This window comes from Lepisma saccharinum, chromosome 3 (assembly GCF_977018435.1).
Source record: "Lepisma saccharinum chromosome 3, izLepSacc3.1, whole genome shotgun sequence".
In the NCBI taxonomy this organism is placed as follows: Eukaryota; Metazoa; Arthropoda; class Insecta; order Zygentoma; family Lepismatidae; genus Lepisma; species Lepisma saccharinum.
The window spans coordinates 120,982,997-121,001,612 of NC_139231.1; the positions used below are offsets into that span (position 1 = coordinate 120,982,997).

Below are 18,616 nucleotides of genomic sequence, written 5' to 3' on the forward strand. Positions count from 1 at the left end.
ACACATGCTTCGTTTCCGTCAATCTTTCCAAGAAAACCCGTCACAGGGGCGCCGACTTGTCAAAATTATTGGGGGGGGGGCTCTGATCACTGAAATAAATTAATGAATAACTCACTCTCTCCCTTTTTAAAGTTTTGGCCTCAGTGTTCGGAATCTCATAAAAGCCCATGAATTCCTCAAAAATATCAACATTTTTATTCACAGTTCTAATGCAGAATATTAATTGTCCACGGATGGATAGGCTATGTCACAAGTTTCGTCAAGCATAATAGCAAAATATTCCCGACTTTTAATATCTGCTACCACGGAGCTCAAAACAGATCTCCCTAATATATCAATGATATAGTAATAAGGGCCGGTTGCACCATCTCCGCTTAACGTCTTATCCCCCACTTAAGAACATTTTGCGGTTGTTCAATGTCCGCCTAACGTTACCTAGCACTTAAAGTCCCGTGTAACGTAAGTGGCGGTCGGGGCTCCGCCTAACGCGTTAAGTGCCAGGTAAACATGGAAAAGCAGTACACTGTGCAGCCAACAGATACGTGCAGCACCTAGTATAATCTGTGTTTACACTTTTATAGTTGATAAAATGGCAAAGTCTCGATCAGCTGTTGCAAATTGCGAAAGTTTGCTGCATGTTTTGCATTACCAAATAACAGCAAAAAAAGGCGGATTTGTTAATTATCCCAGGAGCGGCAATAAATAAAGCAACGTTTGTAAATATATGTGTAGAAATGAATATTAGATGGTCATTTTCGTGTGTGTTCCGAAAATGTTGTATATTGATATTAGCATTATCAGTTTCACTGTAATTTCGTATGTAGGATTTGAGCTTGAGTGCATGCGGGTACAGAAAATAAAACCAGGTTAAAGTAATGCGTTTGATGCTTGCAAAATTGTATTAAAATGCCGTTCCAAATAAATGAATGTGTGTTTGCTGTAACATTTTTTTCAACCAAACGCAATACACGAAATGTACACCATGCATCAGTTGCTTTTTCGCAATCCTGGTAATTTGTAATCTTTAAGATTAAAACACGTGTAATATTATTAGAGTCACTTCCGTCGCCATTGGTGTGAATGTAACATTGCAAATAAACAAGTAATATGTTGTTTCCGAATAACAACTGGCAAAGAATGCACGTATAATATTTAGCAGTAGCTACTCTTACCGTCCAGTTCATACATATGTACGTACAAGGTACAATTCCGAATAGTGGTGTGTTTTTTTACAAACACACACATTTACAATAATAACCTTGCAAGAAACTACATACCTAGTAGTACATAAGACGTAATACCAATCTTTTAAGAAACGTATACATTGTATATGTGTGATTTTATATGTTAACTTCCAAAATTGGCAAAAAAAAGTTTACTGTTAACAAGCATCCTTACGATGTTGACATGCATGTACAAGGAACAATTTCCTACTGGTTTTGTACCTAACCTAACCAACCCTACCCTAATATTCATGGGAGAGCATAAGACGTAAATGCCAAAGTTTTTTTTTCAGTATTTACTACTTAGAGGAAACGTTTTATGCGAAGTAACATATTTTTCATTACATTGTGCGAGATTTTGTACTTTAACTTTAAAACTGGCAAAAAAAAAATAATAATAGAGACAGATACAGCAGTATCTTTACGGTGTTGATACGTATATACAAGGAACAATTTCTGAATGGTGTTACGTTTCGTAGATACAAAGAAAATGCACGATTGTAATAAACCTTGCACGAATCTATATGCCTGAAGATGCATAAAACGTGCATGCATAAAAGTTTTTCCTGTTGTTTTTTTTAAACATTCATATGCAATACACATGATCTTGTATTTGATTTTTCAAAATAACTGGCCTAAAAAGACGAGCGGCTAGGGGCAGCATTAGCACCTTGGGAAATACATGCTAACAACACCAAACCTGGCCTGCCTAACCTATCCACGTAGGCATATAATAGCATAAATAAGCATGTAAATAGGTTTGGCAAATTACAATTTGTTTATTTAAGCTATTATATACATACGTGGATAGGTTAGGCAGGCCATGTTTGGTGTTCTTAGCATGTATTACCCAAGGTGCTAATACTGTCCCTATCCGCTCGTCTAAAAACGACCACAGCTTGTACGTATGTACAATGTATATTTTCCTGGTGAATATTACTGTTTTTTGTAAAGAAATATATACGTTCTTGCATTGCACTAGCATATAACGTTGCACGAAACTACCTATCTGAAAGTATACACAGCCTGGAGTTTCTTCTTTTTCTTAATTAGAATAAAACATGCGTACATACAGTACTACGGTACTTTACATTACTATTTGATTCTTCCTTTTGTGCTAAGATGATAGTAATTCCCAAAATGTTCCTTGTACATGGAACCGTTGATTAACGATTTTTTTTGTGCTATTCAAATTTGTTGTGAATACAAAAATTTAATTTTCATCTGCATCGTTAACCAACTTTCACAAAAGCTACATTATAAATAAAGAAGAAACCTATAAGATGGTCAACGTTGATAATACTAATACTCGCTATTCGCTAAAGAAGGGGTTACGGATTGATAAATTATTAACAGAAACTAATGATAAATTAGTAAGAGCAGAATAGAAGATTGCTCTTCTCATTCCGTATATTTACACAAACTCAGATATGTCAGCCTTGCACTAAAAATTGAATAAATGTAACTTGCCTTTGTTACGACTTCGTAAAATTTTGGTCACTGTTTAGTAGTGTTTAATATTTTTTAAAAAGTGACCGTATGTCTTACTGAAAGATAAGACGAGGAATATTCGTTTTTGCATTATGTTAATTGGAGTACGTGAAAAATAAATTGAAAATTTTGTAAGCTTCCCACTACTTCGAAAGATTACGGGTTATATTGTATCATATAACATACATTTGATATTATATGAGAGTACGACACATGCATTACCTACTTCTATCAGCTGTTTCATTTTATTGCAATAAATATTTAGTTTTTTTAAACATATTTCAGTTGAAAAAGCATGCATTTGGAATTGACAAGCAGATATTAGCACGTAATAAAGAAACAAAACACAATCGAAAACACAACTTTCTCCAGTTTCTGTTGCCAGGTCGTACGGCAAGCAGGAGAAAGTTCCACCTTACAAGGCCGAGGATAAAAATGCTTGGTGCAACCCACCGCTGCCTAAATCTCCCGCCTGTCGTTATCCAGCACTTTGTAAAGTGGCAGATTAAGTGGCGATGGTGCAACCGGCCCTTAGTCATGTGTTTTGCTGTCTCTGGCCATAGCCCCCCCAAAGTTGATGGTTTAGCGGTCTCAGCCACCCCAAATTGATGGTCTAGAATATTTCAAATGTGTATCTATAGTTAAGTTCATGTGGCACAATTCAGAGTAAACTTTACAAGAGAAGCAAAATAATACATTAGATCCTCTTAAGCAAAATTATTTGAGAGCTCTGCCCCAACATCGTTAACATTGGGGGGCTCGAGCCCCCCCAAGCCCCATGAAGTCGGCGCCTATGCCGTCACTTATTGCATCTATACATTTTTTTTACTCTAGGTCAAGTTAAAACCTTATGGCGACGAAGGTGGGATGGATGGGTGAGTAGGGACTTGTATAGTTTTAGATTTTTATCCCAAATAACCATATTTACTTATGAGTCCCTTACTTTTGGCAGCGTTATTGGAAAGCAGCTAATAACACTTGATACTAACTTTACCTTAGAGTATGGTCACATTTGATCCGGTTTTGTTCAAATTTTTACACCACCACATCCAGTGGCGACGATTGGGTTCCAAATCCGGTGGTGCAAGGTGCCAAAACTGAAGGGCAAAGACAGTATATTTGCCTTTGTAGATAAGGTTCAGCATAGTGCAGGGGCATAAATTAAGTGGGGGGAGGCAAATGCCTTCCCTCGCCCCCTAATCGCCGCCACTGACCCCAACTTGAGGCAAAAAATGTTCCTGTAATAATATTTTATTACAATTATTATTTATTATCTTAATAGCGTTACAGTTAATCTGCAAAATATCTTTATAAACAACGTAAAAGCAAACAATGTCTTGATGCATGTTACTTTTCAAAATAATAACATAAATATGCGTATATATATACCGTAAAGAAGAGTCATTTTCTAAACGTCAACTTTTAGTGTTGGCGAAAAATTGTTTTGTACGAAATGCTAGCATAATGCTAGTGAGGGAATGTTTTATTCATAAATCATAGAAATATAAATAAGGAACTATTACAAGTAGATGTACGTTAGATGTATGTTTGAAAACTTCTTTAAATTTCCATTACTTTAGTATGAAAATAGTGGTTTCCATAGTAATAAAATGAAAATAACAGAGTTAGCCTGCTTCAGCAAAACATTTTCTGCCTGCAGGAAATTTAAGTATTTCTTCGCCATGACATTTTGATTCAGTAGTGAATGTCTAGAGATCATCGATAGAAAATAAACAAGATATTTATATAAAGTAATTTCAGAAGGTAGGGAAATATTTCATAGGATTATATTGGTAAAATTTATGTGGATATTTTGTAGTGCAATATTCTTTTTTTTTAGCATAGCTCTGTAATAAAACTAACCACGATAGAATTAAATTATGAGAAGGACAGGATGATTGCCTAAATTTTTGAGAATCATGTAGAGATTTGAATGTAGAATGGTGACAGTTGTGGGTATTTCATTTTATTAGTATATTGCAATGTGAACAGGAATTGACATGTCCAATATCACAGCAAATCACAAACATGTGATTCATATTGGACATGTCAATTTCTGTTCACATTGCAAGATACTAATAAAATGAAATACCCACAACTGTCACCATTCTACATTCAAATCTCTACATGATTCTCAAATATTTAGGCAATAATCCTGTCCTTCTCATCATTTAATGATGCAGTGGTAACGTCTTTGCCTTGTAATCAAGGGGTCCCGGGTTCGATACCCGGTGGAGGCACAAGTGGTTCGGATCCCACTTTAAACTGTAGGTCCAGTCCCGATTAGCCTTACTGTGCATAAAGTGGACTTAAAACAGCAACTCAAACTCAATATATATATAAATGGGTCATTCCATGCCAAATCAGGCAGGAGTTGACCCTCATAATCACAGATTTTGATGATATTTGGTTCACAGCTTTGTTTTGCTCCAAAATCGATACCTGTGAAAGGATTTTGCTGAAATATGATTATTACGAATTATATGAGGGTTGTTCAAAATGTAATTTTTGAGCAACATGCTCTTTTCAATTAAGTATATCTCAGGAACGAATGAAGATACAGAAGCTTTCTTGAGCTCGTTGTAAAGAGGAAAAACGGTTGTATATTATGAGATGATCAAATGTTGAAACGTAGTAAAATTTGAACACTCTGTTCAAATATTAAAAATTTCAAGTTTGAACGGATCAAAACACTCCCCTCCAAATCGATTTTTCTCATTTTTGGATTTTTTTATCGAGGAGTTTTTTGATATAAGGGAGAAAAATGAGATTGAAATTTGTCCTGCATCAGCAATGAACTAAGCTGCAGCGTCCCTATGATGAGACTTTTAATTTGTGTCGCGCTAAAGGATATATATACTTACTGTTCAGGGAAAGATAATATTCCACTTGATAATTGGCTTCATTCTGTGCTGTTATTGCTAATTTATACGTTACTGTTTCCATATTTTTAGCCGCGTTCCTGGGGACGAGATGTGGGCGAATTGTGAAAACTTCTGTGTTAGCCAAATAAAATGAACGGGGGAAAACGACGAAAATTTTTTCACAAAAGATTCGTTTATTTTTTAAAAATAGATTTATTGATTTAGTGTGAAACTTTATACTATTTGGAGCACTTCTGAGAAAACCAGACCTTGATAGCTGTCACCGTTCCTGAGATATATCAAACCAGAGTATATATATATATAATACGACGGACCCTTTTTGAACATCGGAGGCATCAGTTCGCACAGAGCGATTGGTTCCTCGACTGAAAATACCTTAAATGGCATAACAATTATACTACCAAGTCTCTTGCTTTTAGCAGACAGTGTAACATTTCGTCAATCATTAAGGACTTACCCGCTAGACAGTAATCAAGATGGTGGGTGTCCTCTATTTGGGGACACATCTCATGGCGATCTTTCATTAAATACATTAAAACTTATATAAGTTTAACGCTTATAAATTAGGATATAACTTTTATTCCAAATAATTTTCTGTCGCATAATTTATTCGAAGGTTACAATGGAGAAACTTTCAAAAGTACAGGAAGACTTGTCTTTTTTTAAAAGATGATTTCTTAATAACATGAAAACCACTTGCATTGTTGAACAACAAAACATTACCTTTTCTTCAGTCCATCTAATGGGGATCAAAACTTTAATAGGAAATAACGGCTTAAGTCCCTATCACACGGAACTTGATTTCTAGTAGGAATGCCCTAGTTGGCGCTGGACTGGCTACCCATTTGCTAGTTTTCGCCTCACACGGTACTTGTTATACCGTACTTGTCGATAGTCTTTCGTTCCCATAATGGCGGCCGCGCGAGATGTAAACAACGTATCACTTCACACTTTTAAAATACGATAACTATTCAACCGAGAGGAATATCGCTTCGTTTTAAATGGTTTTAGGTAGAGAAGAACGGCGCTGATAAAATACATACTTTACAACGTTTACTATACACGTATGGAAGAATATTTTAGCTTTTTCAATTGTAAACTAGCCTTTCGTGCTGTATGCACTCGGAAACCACAGACAAAAAAGGCTACTTTGCTAACTCACAGATTATCTTCATATGGCCAAACTTTGCTCTGATTGGCTGTTTCACAGAATCTAGTCGAAGAAGTTAGTAGCAATTAGAACATGTCCTATTCCTCAAAACCAGTCAAGCAGTCAGCCAGGCGGCCATGATTTCTACCTAGAAAGTCAGTTCATCACCAATTAGGGCATTCCAACTAGATATCCAGTTCCGTGTGATAGGGGCTTTAGATATAGGCCAGTAACTAAGAGTCTGTGAATCCGATGCTTGAGGGGAAGCACAGGGGAGAAGGGCTTGAATTTTTGAGATTTTGTACTTCTAGTAGTGGTCTAACAACTGACCAAAATCCATCTTTTACGGAATTATTCCCGACATTCACAGAATGAAGCCAAATATCAAGTGGAATATCATCTGTCCCTGAACAGTAAGTGTATATATATCCTTTAGCGCGACACAAATTAAAAGTCTCATCATAGGGACGCTGCAGCTTAGTTCATTGCTGATGCAGGACAAATTTCAATCTCATTTTTATCCCTTATATCAAAGAAACACCTCGATAAAACGTTCTCAGTATGAAGAGGAAGGGTGGTAGTTAAAAATATCCAAAAATGAGAAAAATCGATTTGGGGGGTGTTTTGAGCTGTTCAAACTTGAAATTTGAATATTTGAACAGAGTGTTCAAATTTTACTACGTTTCAACATTTGATCATCTCATAATATGCAACCGTTTTTCCTCTTTACAACGAGCTCAAGAACGCTTCTGTATCTTCATTCGTTCCCGAGATATACTTAATTGAAAAGAGCATGTTGCTCAAAAATTACATTTTGAACAACTCTCATATAATTCGTAATAATCATATTTCAGCAAAATCCTTTCACAGATATCGGTTTTGGAGCAAAACAAAGCTGTGAACCAAATATCATCAAAGTCTGTGACTATGAGGGTCAACTCCTGCCTGATTTGACATGGAATGACCCATATATATATATACAGGGTGGCTCAATAAGTCACTTAACACCCTCAGTACAAAGCCACTGCGGCGCGCAACATGGAAATGGTGATGACCAATCGTTGCCAGGCCAAGGGGGAACCACATTGACGCCACCCACACGGTCGGCGGCCATCTTGATGTCCGCCATCTTGAATTCAACTTCAGAATTTTAAATGGGAAGGGGGTCGTGCGACATATCAAAATGGGATAGAATTTCACGAGAAATGCAATGGTGAAGGTTTTTTCGACGTATCTTTAACCAGTAAAAAGTTATGACTGAATTCTTGTACCAATTAGCTCCTTTTCGAGGTGTTAGAAAAATGCCTTAAAATTTGTTTAGCGCATCGGTAATGCATCGAGATCAAAGTGACGTCTAGGGAGAGACGTTCGCATGCCATTGCACATTATTTTAATCGGATACATCCATGAAGAGCTAGCTGCTCATTATGAATGGTTGTCGCGAACAATTTACAGTGTGACGCTTCGATTGAATTAAAAGTCCTTCACAGTGACAAGGCTAATGTTTATGTTCAGAAGGAAGTTCATAAACAGAATATTCGATGCTTTTTATCTGATAACCCATTTTTGACAGATCAAAGCTGAATGGTTAGTGTTGGTAAGTTAATGGTGTGACGTGCTGTGTGGAACACGATTGGTTAGTCAATTTTCCATCAACGGAACCTTAAATGCTTAGGGATACTTGGATTTGTTAAATAAACAGTTTTTTTCATCCTTGCTTATGGAAGAAGGTACTTTTTACAGAGTTTTTCAATAGGGAAGAACACCAGAACACTTATGGGAACGTTATGAACCAGTTTTTGTCCAAAGTTAGTTATCAGATGACAAGGGTCACATATTCTGTTTATGAACTTCCTTCTGAACATAAACATTAGCCTTGTCACTGTGAAGGACTTTTAATTCAATGGAAGCGTCACACTGTAAATTGTTCGCGACAACAATTCATAATGAGCAGCTCTTCATGGATGTATCCGATTAAAATCGTGTGCAATGGCATGCGAACTTCTCTCCCTAGACGTCACTTTGATCTCGATGCATTACCGATGCGCTAAACAAATTTTAAGGCATTTTTCTAACACCTCGAAAAGGAGCTAATTGGTACAAGAATTCAGTCATAACTTTTTACTGGTTAAAGATACGTCGAAAAAACCTTCACCATTGCATTTCTCGTGAAATTCTAGCCCATTTTGATATGTCGCACGACCCCTTCCCATTTAAAATTCTGAAGTTGAATTCAAGATGGCGGACATCACGATGGCCGCCGACCGTGTGGGTGGCGTCAATGTGGTTTCCCCTTGGCCAGGCAATAATTGGTCATCGCCAATTTTAAATTCCATGCCGCAGTGGCCTTGTACTGAGGGTGTTAAGTGACTTATTGAGCCACCCTGTATATATGTATGTTTGTGTGTGTGTATTATATAGGATACATATATTTTACACACACACACACAGTGATTTCTTTTAGGTAGAAACGTTCCGGGTTTGTGTTAATCATAAAAATTACTCAAAATTCCCCAGTTCTTAACTCCAAGCGAGTTCAGGTCCTTCTCCACGTCAAACCATCTCACTGATGGTCTTCTCACTCTTCTTGTTATTTGTCCTTCCATACTTGTGATTATGGAAGTTTTGTGCATGTTGAACCACCTGAGCACAAAGTCTTTCCCGGAGGATTATGAAAAAATTCGTGGAATGCCCCTATATCGCTTGCTCTAATTCATGCTCTAAGCGATGAAAGTAAATATTGCCCTACTGTTGAAACTTACTTTACATGGTGAGTAAATAAACCCAGGGGCGGTTACTGATATTGTTGCAGTGTTGCACAACGACCGTATATTTTACCATGAAATTTCATACTTTTTGTTAGTATTTTCTTCATTGCTTTCCTATTAAATATATTGAACGTAAACAAATAATTTTACCCTTGATTGCTTCAAAAAAGCTAATTCCATTATGATCCGTTAAAAAGAAGGAAGCAACTATAAACCTTTTCTCGAGCAGGCCTCGTCTCCAGGAAGCTATCAACTCGGGGCAAGCACCGGCACCTGTTGGGTGAGATGAGTCATGGCAAGGAGATTTCACAGTATATGAGCAGACGTACAGGTCGAAGTTGAAGCGCCGAAGCAGCGGCCTGATCTCTACAGCAAGGAGTATTGGAGCGAGGTTCAACGTCGTTGTTCCTATCATCGTGCCTAAGCCAACTCCTCGTTGCAGAGACTGTACAACAAACCAAGGTCACCCACCAGGCGCAGGCACCGCAGGCAGGGAAGAATACCTCACGACGAACCGGCAGGAAACGCTGGGATGTTAATTCTTTTTTACGCCTTTAGAGAGCAACAGACAAAATGTCCACGTTAGGTAAAAATATTTTCTTTTTGGGAGAATTTTAACCTAATTTACTAACCTTACCACCAATCACCAATCCAAATTCAGTTTAAAATATAATTTATCGTATTAGGGGTGCCCCCCCCCAAAGGCCTATGACGCAGTGCCCCCAAAAGGTATAACACCCCCCCCTATATCCCGAATTATTTACTCAAATTATTTTTGTCAGACAAAATTTGCGGAACAATATAATACAGACATATTAAAGCAATATATGTTACGGTACTTTAGGTAATGATTACAATATAGACATCTACATGTTATATTACTTTGTAATTGATTGAGATAACATTTTACATAAATGATAATAACCTCTGACGTTGCAAAGTTGTTGCAGTAAACTTATTGATAATTTCTTCATTTTGCACCACTTTTGAAATATCGGACTCACGGTGTTGAATTAACAAGACATTAACCACTCATCAGCCATACACGAACATAATTAGTATGTCTTTAATGATTCTTGTGCATGCTCACTGCCACCGATTCGACCATCAAAAGGAAGGCAAACACCAATGTCCTGTTATGATAATTTATTTTTCTGATTTTCAGGCATATTCTGAAGATGTTACCTGGAAGCCAATTTGTTACTACTTACAGGCAGAATTTCTTGTGGGAATCTGAAAAAGCCAAAGTAGCCAAGTAAGTTTGTTGTAAAATAAATACACACACAAATAGTACGCTATAATTATTCCAACACTCAAACACACGCAAACGTATGTGTATAGGTTGAACTTTGTATCCTTCAAATCAAAGAAGTTCCTCCGCCACTCATGTCGATCAAGAATACGAACTCAGAACCTTCGGCGGAAAGATGGTGAATCGAGCACCCTACTCGAAGAGACCAGAAAGGTCTATTGAAAAATGCCGCATTGGTGGCCAGATACGTTGAGTGAGCGAGTCACGATCTTGGCAACAAACGTTCAGTGATCAAGTCATTTTTGTAGGTCAATTTCATGTAATCATAATTCATTTTCAGTAGCCAAAAGTAACAGAAAATAATGGTAAATAATAACAATAAAAATGCAAATATAAATGTGTTTGTGTCAGTTCTCAACATTTTCCAATTCTTTCAATTCTAGGCCTCCACTTTCACCTCCGAATCCAGAGTCAGACAACCCAATCAGCGAGCCTTTCAAAGAACACGTTCCTGCAGCCAGTCAGGATGAAGCTATCAAAGAGGGCGAGGAACGACCTGAAGTAGTAGTTAAACGTGTAAGTAATTACGCTTTGTTGTCTAGCTAGACTCAGTAGCTGAGTAGTTAGCGTGTTTGTCCGAGATCCGGATTCGAATTCTGAAAGTGTTTAATGTTCCTTCCCATTCATCAGAAGACGTTTGGTTGGGGTTCAAACCACCAGAAATGCCTTGTATTAATAGCTTCCACTGTGCGAACTAAGCTTTTTGCTTTGGGGGGGATGTCCACTCCAGTGGCGTGTCCATGAAATTGGGGGGTTGGTGGCGGTCATAACCCGTCCTCCGACTCCTCCCTTTGGTTTAGTATTCCTAAAAAAATGAACGTCAAAGATAGGAAAAGATGGCAAAATGAGGACTGACTATTGAAAGAAGTATACGTAACTACCCCAACATCCCCTTCCGAAAATTATGGGCACTCCACTGGCTCACTCAGTGGCGTATTTGTGTTTTTATTTCGGGAGGTAGGTTTTCTAAGGTATGCAAATTTGTATACCAGTTAATTAACTAAACTATTGCCTTGCGGTTCTAAGTACCTTAAAACATTGTTTCTAACCTTGGTCATGGAATCTTATGATAACATTTAGAAGTAATTTAGAAACAGTATATTTACATTCTAAGAAAACCCAAATTCATACACAAAAGGAGTTATCAAACTACAGAGCATTCCCTGACATTCGCTACGAGACTCGGCGGCAAGCGGCCCGGCATCAGAGCTTGTCTTTCCCGGTGAACGGGGTCCGCGACACAGAAAACTTGATCAAATTTCTATTGCCACGTTCAAACTTAACCTCCACCTAATCTACCTACAGTTTCTTGTGAACACTTTAATTCTTGTAAAATATCGACTCCTTGAGGTTGGTCAGTTGTAGAATGGTGTACTTCTTTAATTCAAAAGGCTGTATACTTTCGGCAGGAATAACTGATGATGGCGCATTAATAGACACAAATGATTTTTCACTTGTATTGTTACATTGTGTTAAGAAATAGTATATTATATTCTTTCAATCCAATTTTCATTGAGGGGGCTAAAAACATCCATGGCAGTGATACAAATATTTTTTTGTCGGGGATAACATTTTTTGTGTGGGGAAATTCCCCGGCATTCCCCCGTTAATTCGCATACTGATAGCTCCTAATAATAAAATCTTAAAATTTAGATTTATTTGTACACTTGTTTAATATTGCAACGTTTAATTCTCAAGGCTGCCAAACATTACAAATTTTAAAAAAATAAATAAAATGGGTTCTTCTTAAAGCCCTAAAGAAGATTATATTGGCTGTGAATTTAGACGCCAGAGTCTGGGTAGCCTGCAACACACAGTCCACGGTGTACTGCATGGAAGAAAAGTTGACATTTGTGTATTTTCACAAGACGATCACACCTTAACCCCTTGGAGAATGAAGAAAATTATTTACTCTGCAGTGCAGTTTAGTATATTCTGTACGTATACTGATCACTAGGGAACGCATTTTAAGGTGAAGCACCTTTCCAAAAATATAGCTCTTTTCATACCGATCACTGGACATGAAATCAAGCAAAATGAACACACTTAGTTGCACCTTTTTCTAGATTAGCACATTTATCCCCTCTTCACCTCATCTTTGATGCTTCAGCACCCTTTTTCTTCCTTTTCTTTCATGTTGTGTTAAAAAATTGGTCAGAAAAATTAATTATTTTCACTCTTCTTGAGCAGCTACATGATATCATATAGTCTCATTTTGTAGAACAATACGAGAGCTATGAAATGGTATAATATAATCATTGCAACCCAAATAATTCCCAAGATAATGTAGCAAAACCCGCGAAAGAAAACACAAACTTCAACAAAATCTATTCGGCAGAACCACAGTTTTCTATGCGGTCCGCGCGCATTACATACAGAAGTGGTGAAAAAGAGAGCATTTATCAGCACCTTTTTTCGCACCTTTTTGACCATAATTTTACACCTTAAAATCCATTCCATACTGGTCACTATACTATTTTTTCATCAAATTCCTCTACAAGGTGTGATGGTAAAGAGATATCTGCAGTGTGGAATGAAAATTGTGCAGTTGGAATTCCAGGAGTGATTTACAGAAACCTGAAGTGTGTAAATACACTTTCTTCATTTGTTGCAATGTCAAGTTAAATTAGTATTCACTTATTGTGCATGACAACTGGCGGAATTTTCGAGTTCCGCGCGTCTGGCACGTCTGGCAATTCTTATAACTTAAGTTGATTTAAAGTTTAAGAAGGGCAGTCAGTCATTTATATAACAACACCTCTACTTCATCTATAGAAAGATGAAGGACAGCTTTGATTTATTGTTATTTGAGGACCAAAAGTGGTAAACGTTGTAAGTGCCAAAAGCGAAAGTGTTGGGAAATCACATCGTTCCGCACATAAGCCCGTAAGAACGTGCACATTAGTGATCTCTTTTACACACCCTGTGAACAACTTAGAGGGTTAGCAGCCACATTTTACGTTTACCACATTATAAAGCATGGCACATTTCACAGTTTAACGTGGAAAACGGTGTATGAATTATTGTGGCACTTAGAGCGTTTACCAACTTTAGTCTTCATTTAACGTCGCTTTTCGGACATTTTTGGCCAATCGCTACGATGAGAATAGATGATCATTAAGTGAAATTGATGCACAAGTCGGGATTCGAACCCGGGAGCTGCGATGGTGAGTCCGAAAGGCGAACAATCAACGCTCCCGGCGACCGAGCCGGCAAGGCGGGTGGTGGGGGCATCCTTGAGAATTAAACGTAGCAATATTAAAACTTCATGCTATATTGTGAACTGTCTTTGCACTGTCATCCTTGATTTGCTCTCGTGGTACCACAGAACACGCTGTGTTTCCACGCACGCACACACACTAGCACTCGCACAATTACAACATTCACACGCACATTTACGCTTCCGAATGATTAGCAATTTTAATAATATGTATTTTTTTAAAATTACAGCTGAACGAAAAACGGCCATATGTAACACACGGAGTGCCTCCAATAGAAGTTGTAAAGAGACAGCTGGAAGATGCAAGGAAAACTAGCTACCAGTACGACCATCCTATGAGTGGTGAGTAAATATTACTTTTTCGTTTCCTGGTTAGTTGAGACTTATTTACATACCTGTTGTATCTTTACCTCTTTTGAATTGTTTGTAAATTATCTATCGGAGCACTCAAATTTTTCTAAAGCAGTGTTTTAAAATGCATACACGTTTGAACATCCCCCCAAAACACACAAACAAAAGAGCTTGTCAACTCCTTCTTTGATTTCTTGTTTCAATTCATGAAGCTCGAATTGTAAAAAGACAAAGTAAATGAACATAATGATGGACAATTTGCTTGATAATACTGTATAAAACAAGGTGCAGGAGCGTGGGGATGCACAATTTGACTAAAATAATTTTGCCGCCGACTGTACATTCATTACAAACGGATGCACTACATTTTAGATCCTCTTCTCCTCGGCGCTACAATCCACCAACCACCTCTTCCCTTTGCCTTTCTCCTCCAGCTCTTTTCGCGATTAGCCAAAAGTGGCAGAAAAGCGAAGTAAAATAAACTAAATCAAATCAAAGATCAAAATACTCCAGATCTTGACTGCAAAGGAGTTCAGGTTCAGGCGTTCCTCCACAGTATCTATCCATCTCACTGGTGGTCTTCTCACTCTTCTAGTTATTTGTCCTTTCGTACTTGTGAATGGAAGTTTTGTTCATGTTGTACCAGGTGAGCACAAAGTCGAAAGCACATGTCTGTGCCTAACATAACACTTTTTGAGTTTTGTGCCATTTCTAATTAATTACATGTCTCTACCTAGCGCACTTTTTGTGCAATTAATGCTTGAAATCAGGGAAATGCTATGCTAACCATTTGTCATTCTGTAGATATAACTAAATCATTTTTGTCGTTCTAATTGAATTTCCTTCACTATCGCTGTATCTCGATGAAGTTGGTATAGTTAGTTCTTTATTGTATCTTATCGTCCACACTTCATTTCCATACACAGGCCCATAGATCTTCATGCACAGCTCCATTTCTTGTTTGTCCATGACTCACGTCCATACATTAAGACAGGTCTTATTGTAGGATGTTTTTGTCAATAAACATATAAAGTGTATAAACGAGAGTTCAAGAGTTGATATACTACATGGGTTGTAGTCTGTGCGAGGCTACACTATCGATGTTCAACTGTTTTGGTTCTCGAATATTTTTTTTTAGCACTTGTGTTCGTCCGAGTGAGAAGCACAATAAACTTCTCGGAATAAACTGTAGATGTTCTTTTATTAACCCAACACTTATTACATTCTCAATCACAACTTCTAAATTTATATTGTTCTTTTGTTACAGATGAATTGCGCGCACGACTGGACACCAAAGCGAAGACGTTGAACCTGCCGTTGTCTTACTCCCTTCCTCCAACTGTCAACAGGGCTTCATACCGTTGGCCAGGCGATGTCTGCCCGATTGATTTGAACGCGATAAAAATTACACAGGAGAAGCCTAATACCTTTGAACGAAGTATGAACCAAATTGTTGGGGCGATTTACACTTTTAAGTCGTCTTAGATATTCTAAAATGGAGAAATGGAAAACTTATTATACTCTGCCTTGCAGACAACATGGGTGACGTAAGAATATTTTGGGGAGGGAGGGGGTGTAAAATGAAATTTGGCACTAATATGATAATTTAAGCTAAGCTTTGTGGAAAATTTGGAGTTATTTAAAGGGAAAGTAAGTTTTTAGTTCACATTAAGCTCAGAAGAGCTAATCGGGACTGAACCTCCTGTATAAAGTGGGATCCGAACATGTGTACAATGTGCTCCCACCCACCGTGAATAGAACCCGGTGTACATGCAAATTTATCGAATGAAAATATTCCAATATTAAATATAAATTGTCAAACATCGATTATATTAATAGTCTCTTTCCAAACAAGTAATGATGTAATCTTTTGCGTTAAAACTATCTGTTAAAATTATTATTATTATTATTTACTAATACTTATTTTAAATACAAATACATTTTAGTCCCACGTTCCTGTTTTAATTCTCGACACATACGCAATTTGCATACATATATCGGACAGATGAGTGGTGTCAGACTATAGTAATGTCGTCCCGGGTTCGAATCCCGACCTGGGCATGGCTGTGTTTCTCTGAGCGTCCCTTCATGAGTTTCATCATATCATCACTCATCCTCATCTTCGCAATTAGCCAAAAGTGGCAGAAATGCGATATTAAATAACAAAAATACAAATACATTTGTGTATTTACTGTTATGTTATATTGCAAAGTGAGCAAGAAATGTTGAAAAATATTACAAAGCTTTAGAAAATGAAGTTACTGGATTCTTTGTGATCTTAGTGGGCACATGAATGAAAATACGTGTAATCTATTCTTAACAACCAAGAGCCCCCAAAATGCAACTTGGACTCGTGTAGCAATACAGGCACTCCGATACCAACCAAATCAAAACAAGCGACAAAATCAGGAACCCACCAACATAACAGCAAAGCTACTAACTCTACCAAAGAAGGAACTAAGACACAACACCAAAGAACTGGAGAAAATATGGTTACGCCATACAAACTCTAGGCCTTTGTGTTAGAGAGAAAGATAAACATTCAAAAGTAATTGCACTGCCAAGTTAGTTAAAGTTTATTGACAAATAGCTGCGAAATTGATGAAACTTTCTATATTGCAGCTGTGATTCAGTGCCCTGAACATTTGAAGACCAAGGAAAGCGAATATGAGGACGTCTTATGCAAAGTCGCACAAATTGTCATGGAAGAAAAATTGTTTCACAAAAGTTGATGTGCGTGTTTATTAAATCATTTTGGGAAATAAAGGACTTGGCCTGATATTTATAGTTTATTGTAATGTGTGGGTTCACATATTTCAAAAATAGACAGCTTTGCGATTGAAATAATACTAATTTTTATGCTTTATTATAATTACGTATTATTAAGGGTATTTTGGTATTGAAGTCTTTAATTTTGCCTTAGAATATGCTGTTAGGAACGTAAAAGAAACTAATGAAGGACTAAAATTAAACGGCGTGACTCAGTTGTTAGCATATGCAGACAAGGTGGATTGATATAAATCAAGATTAAAATCACTGGTTTAAATCAATTTAAATAAATAATTTATAAAATCATGTACATAAGGATTGTGTAGGTATCAGAATCACTTTTGCTGAAAGTACATCAATCTCCTAATCATTTTATGGTGTTTATTAGGCTCTATGAAAGGAAAAGAAAGGAAACAAAATATATGTACTGATGGGGTGAAGCTCATACGAAAGGAAATATAATATGTAAACTGCAAAGGTACTTAAATTTCTCTTGATTAAAAATTCAACAATTTTTATAGGCAAAAATAGGATACATTTTATGTGGAAATATATACAAAATACTAATATTATACCGTAAATAGTGTCATTATCATTAAACTGTAAATAAACATGTCAGCTGATATTTTGCAAACTATAATTAAAAAAATTTCCAAAATTCAGCTACAAAGACTTTAAAAAATAGTTCCAGTTAAAGAATACATCCAGAATGTTTTATTTTCACTGGAAGAAAAGTTACTGAAATTATTATAGTTTTGTTAACAAGTGAACAAACATTTCCGTAGTAGGTTCATATATACAGTATCAGAAACAGAAAAATGTATATTTATATTTCTTTTTATTTGCTTTAATTAAACTTTTTAAATGTTTTATAGGGCCGTTTACTAGAAACAGCTTTACTATAAAAAACATATCTATATGTATGGTGCCAAAACCTGCAATTTTAAGCGTGTTTTTTTTAAAAATCTATTTAAAAAAAGTCATCAAAAATTATTTTTTAAAATAGAAAGCATGATTTTATTCACCCTCTATGCAAATGATGTAGACTAACTAGGGGATGATGTAAATACAATTAAGAATAATTCTAAAGTATTTTTCAAAGCAGCTAAAAGAGATAGGTTTGGAAGTTAGCAAAGAGAAAACTAAATATGTTCTTACAGGTCTAAACCAAGTCTTTGGTAATAATCAGTGGCGGCGATTACGGAGGGTGGGCGTGGTGGGCTGTTGCCCTCACCTCTTGCCACCTTTGCCCCCGCACTATGCTAATCCTTATCTACTAAGGTTAGGTAAACTGTTCTTGCGCCCCCAGTTTTGGCACCTTCGCCTCTTAGATTTGGAACCCAACCTTCGCCATTGGTAATAATCAAAATCTAATTATTGATAACAACTCGATGAAAAACAGTTTCCAAATTCAAGTACTTAGGAGTAATACTAACAAATGAAAATG

At 36.8% G+C, this 18,616-nt stretch overlaps 1 protein-coding gene across 2 annotated transcripts; it reads left to right on the top strand.

Moving 5' to 3' along the window:
* The first annotated feature begins 3,526 nt into the window (after positions 1-3,526).
* Positions 3,527-17,172, top strand: LOC145985977 (uncharacterized). 2 transcript variants are annotated; one of them, XM_083120131.1, is made up of 6 exons: positions 3,527-3,589; positions 10,683-10,772; positions 11,213-11,345; positions 14,280-14,391; positions 15,668-15,838; positions 17,023-17,172. In XM_083120131.1, exons 1-6 carry the CDS (start codon positions 3,582-3,584, stop codon positions 17,130-17,132), a joined length of 624 nt encoding a protein of 207 aa, XP_082976257.1. In that variant the 5' UTR covers positions 3,527-3,581; the 3' UTR covers positions 17,133-17,172. The 2 variants fall into 2 exon arrangements, with proteins under 2 accessions (XP_082976257.1, XP_082976258.1); XM_083120132.1 differs by lacking the exon at positions 3,527-3,589 and adding an exon at positions 4,338-4,478.
* The last annotated feature ends 1,444 nt before the right edge of the window (positions 17,173-18,616 follow it).

Coding starts and splice junctions, on each gene's coding strand:
- LOC145985977 (XM_083120131.1), top strand. Junction 14,392..15,667: donor GTACGACCATCCTATGAGTG/GTGAGTAAATAT, acceptor CTTTTGTTACAG/ATGAATTGCGCGCACGACTG. Junction 15,839..17,022: donor GCCTAATACCTTTGAACGAA/GTATGAACCAAA, acceptor TCTATATTGCAG/CTGTGATTCAGTGCCCTGAA.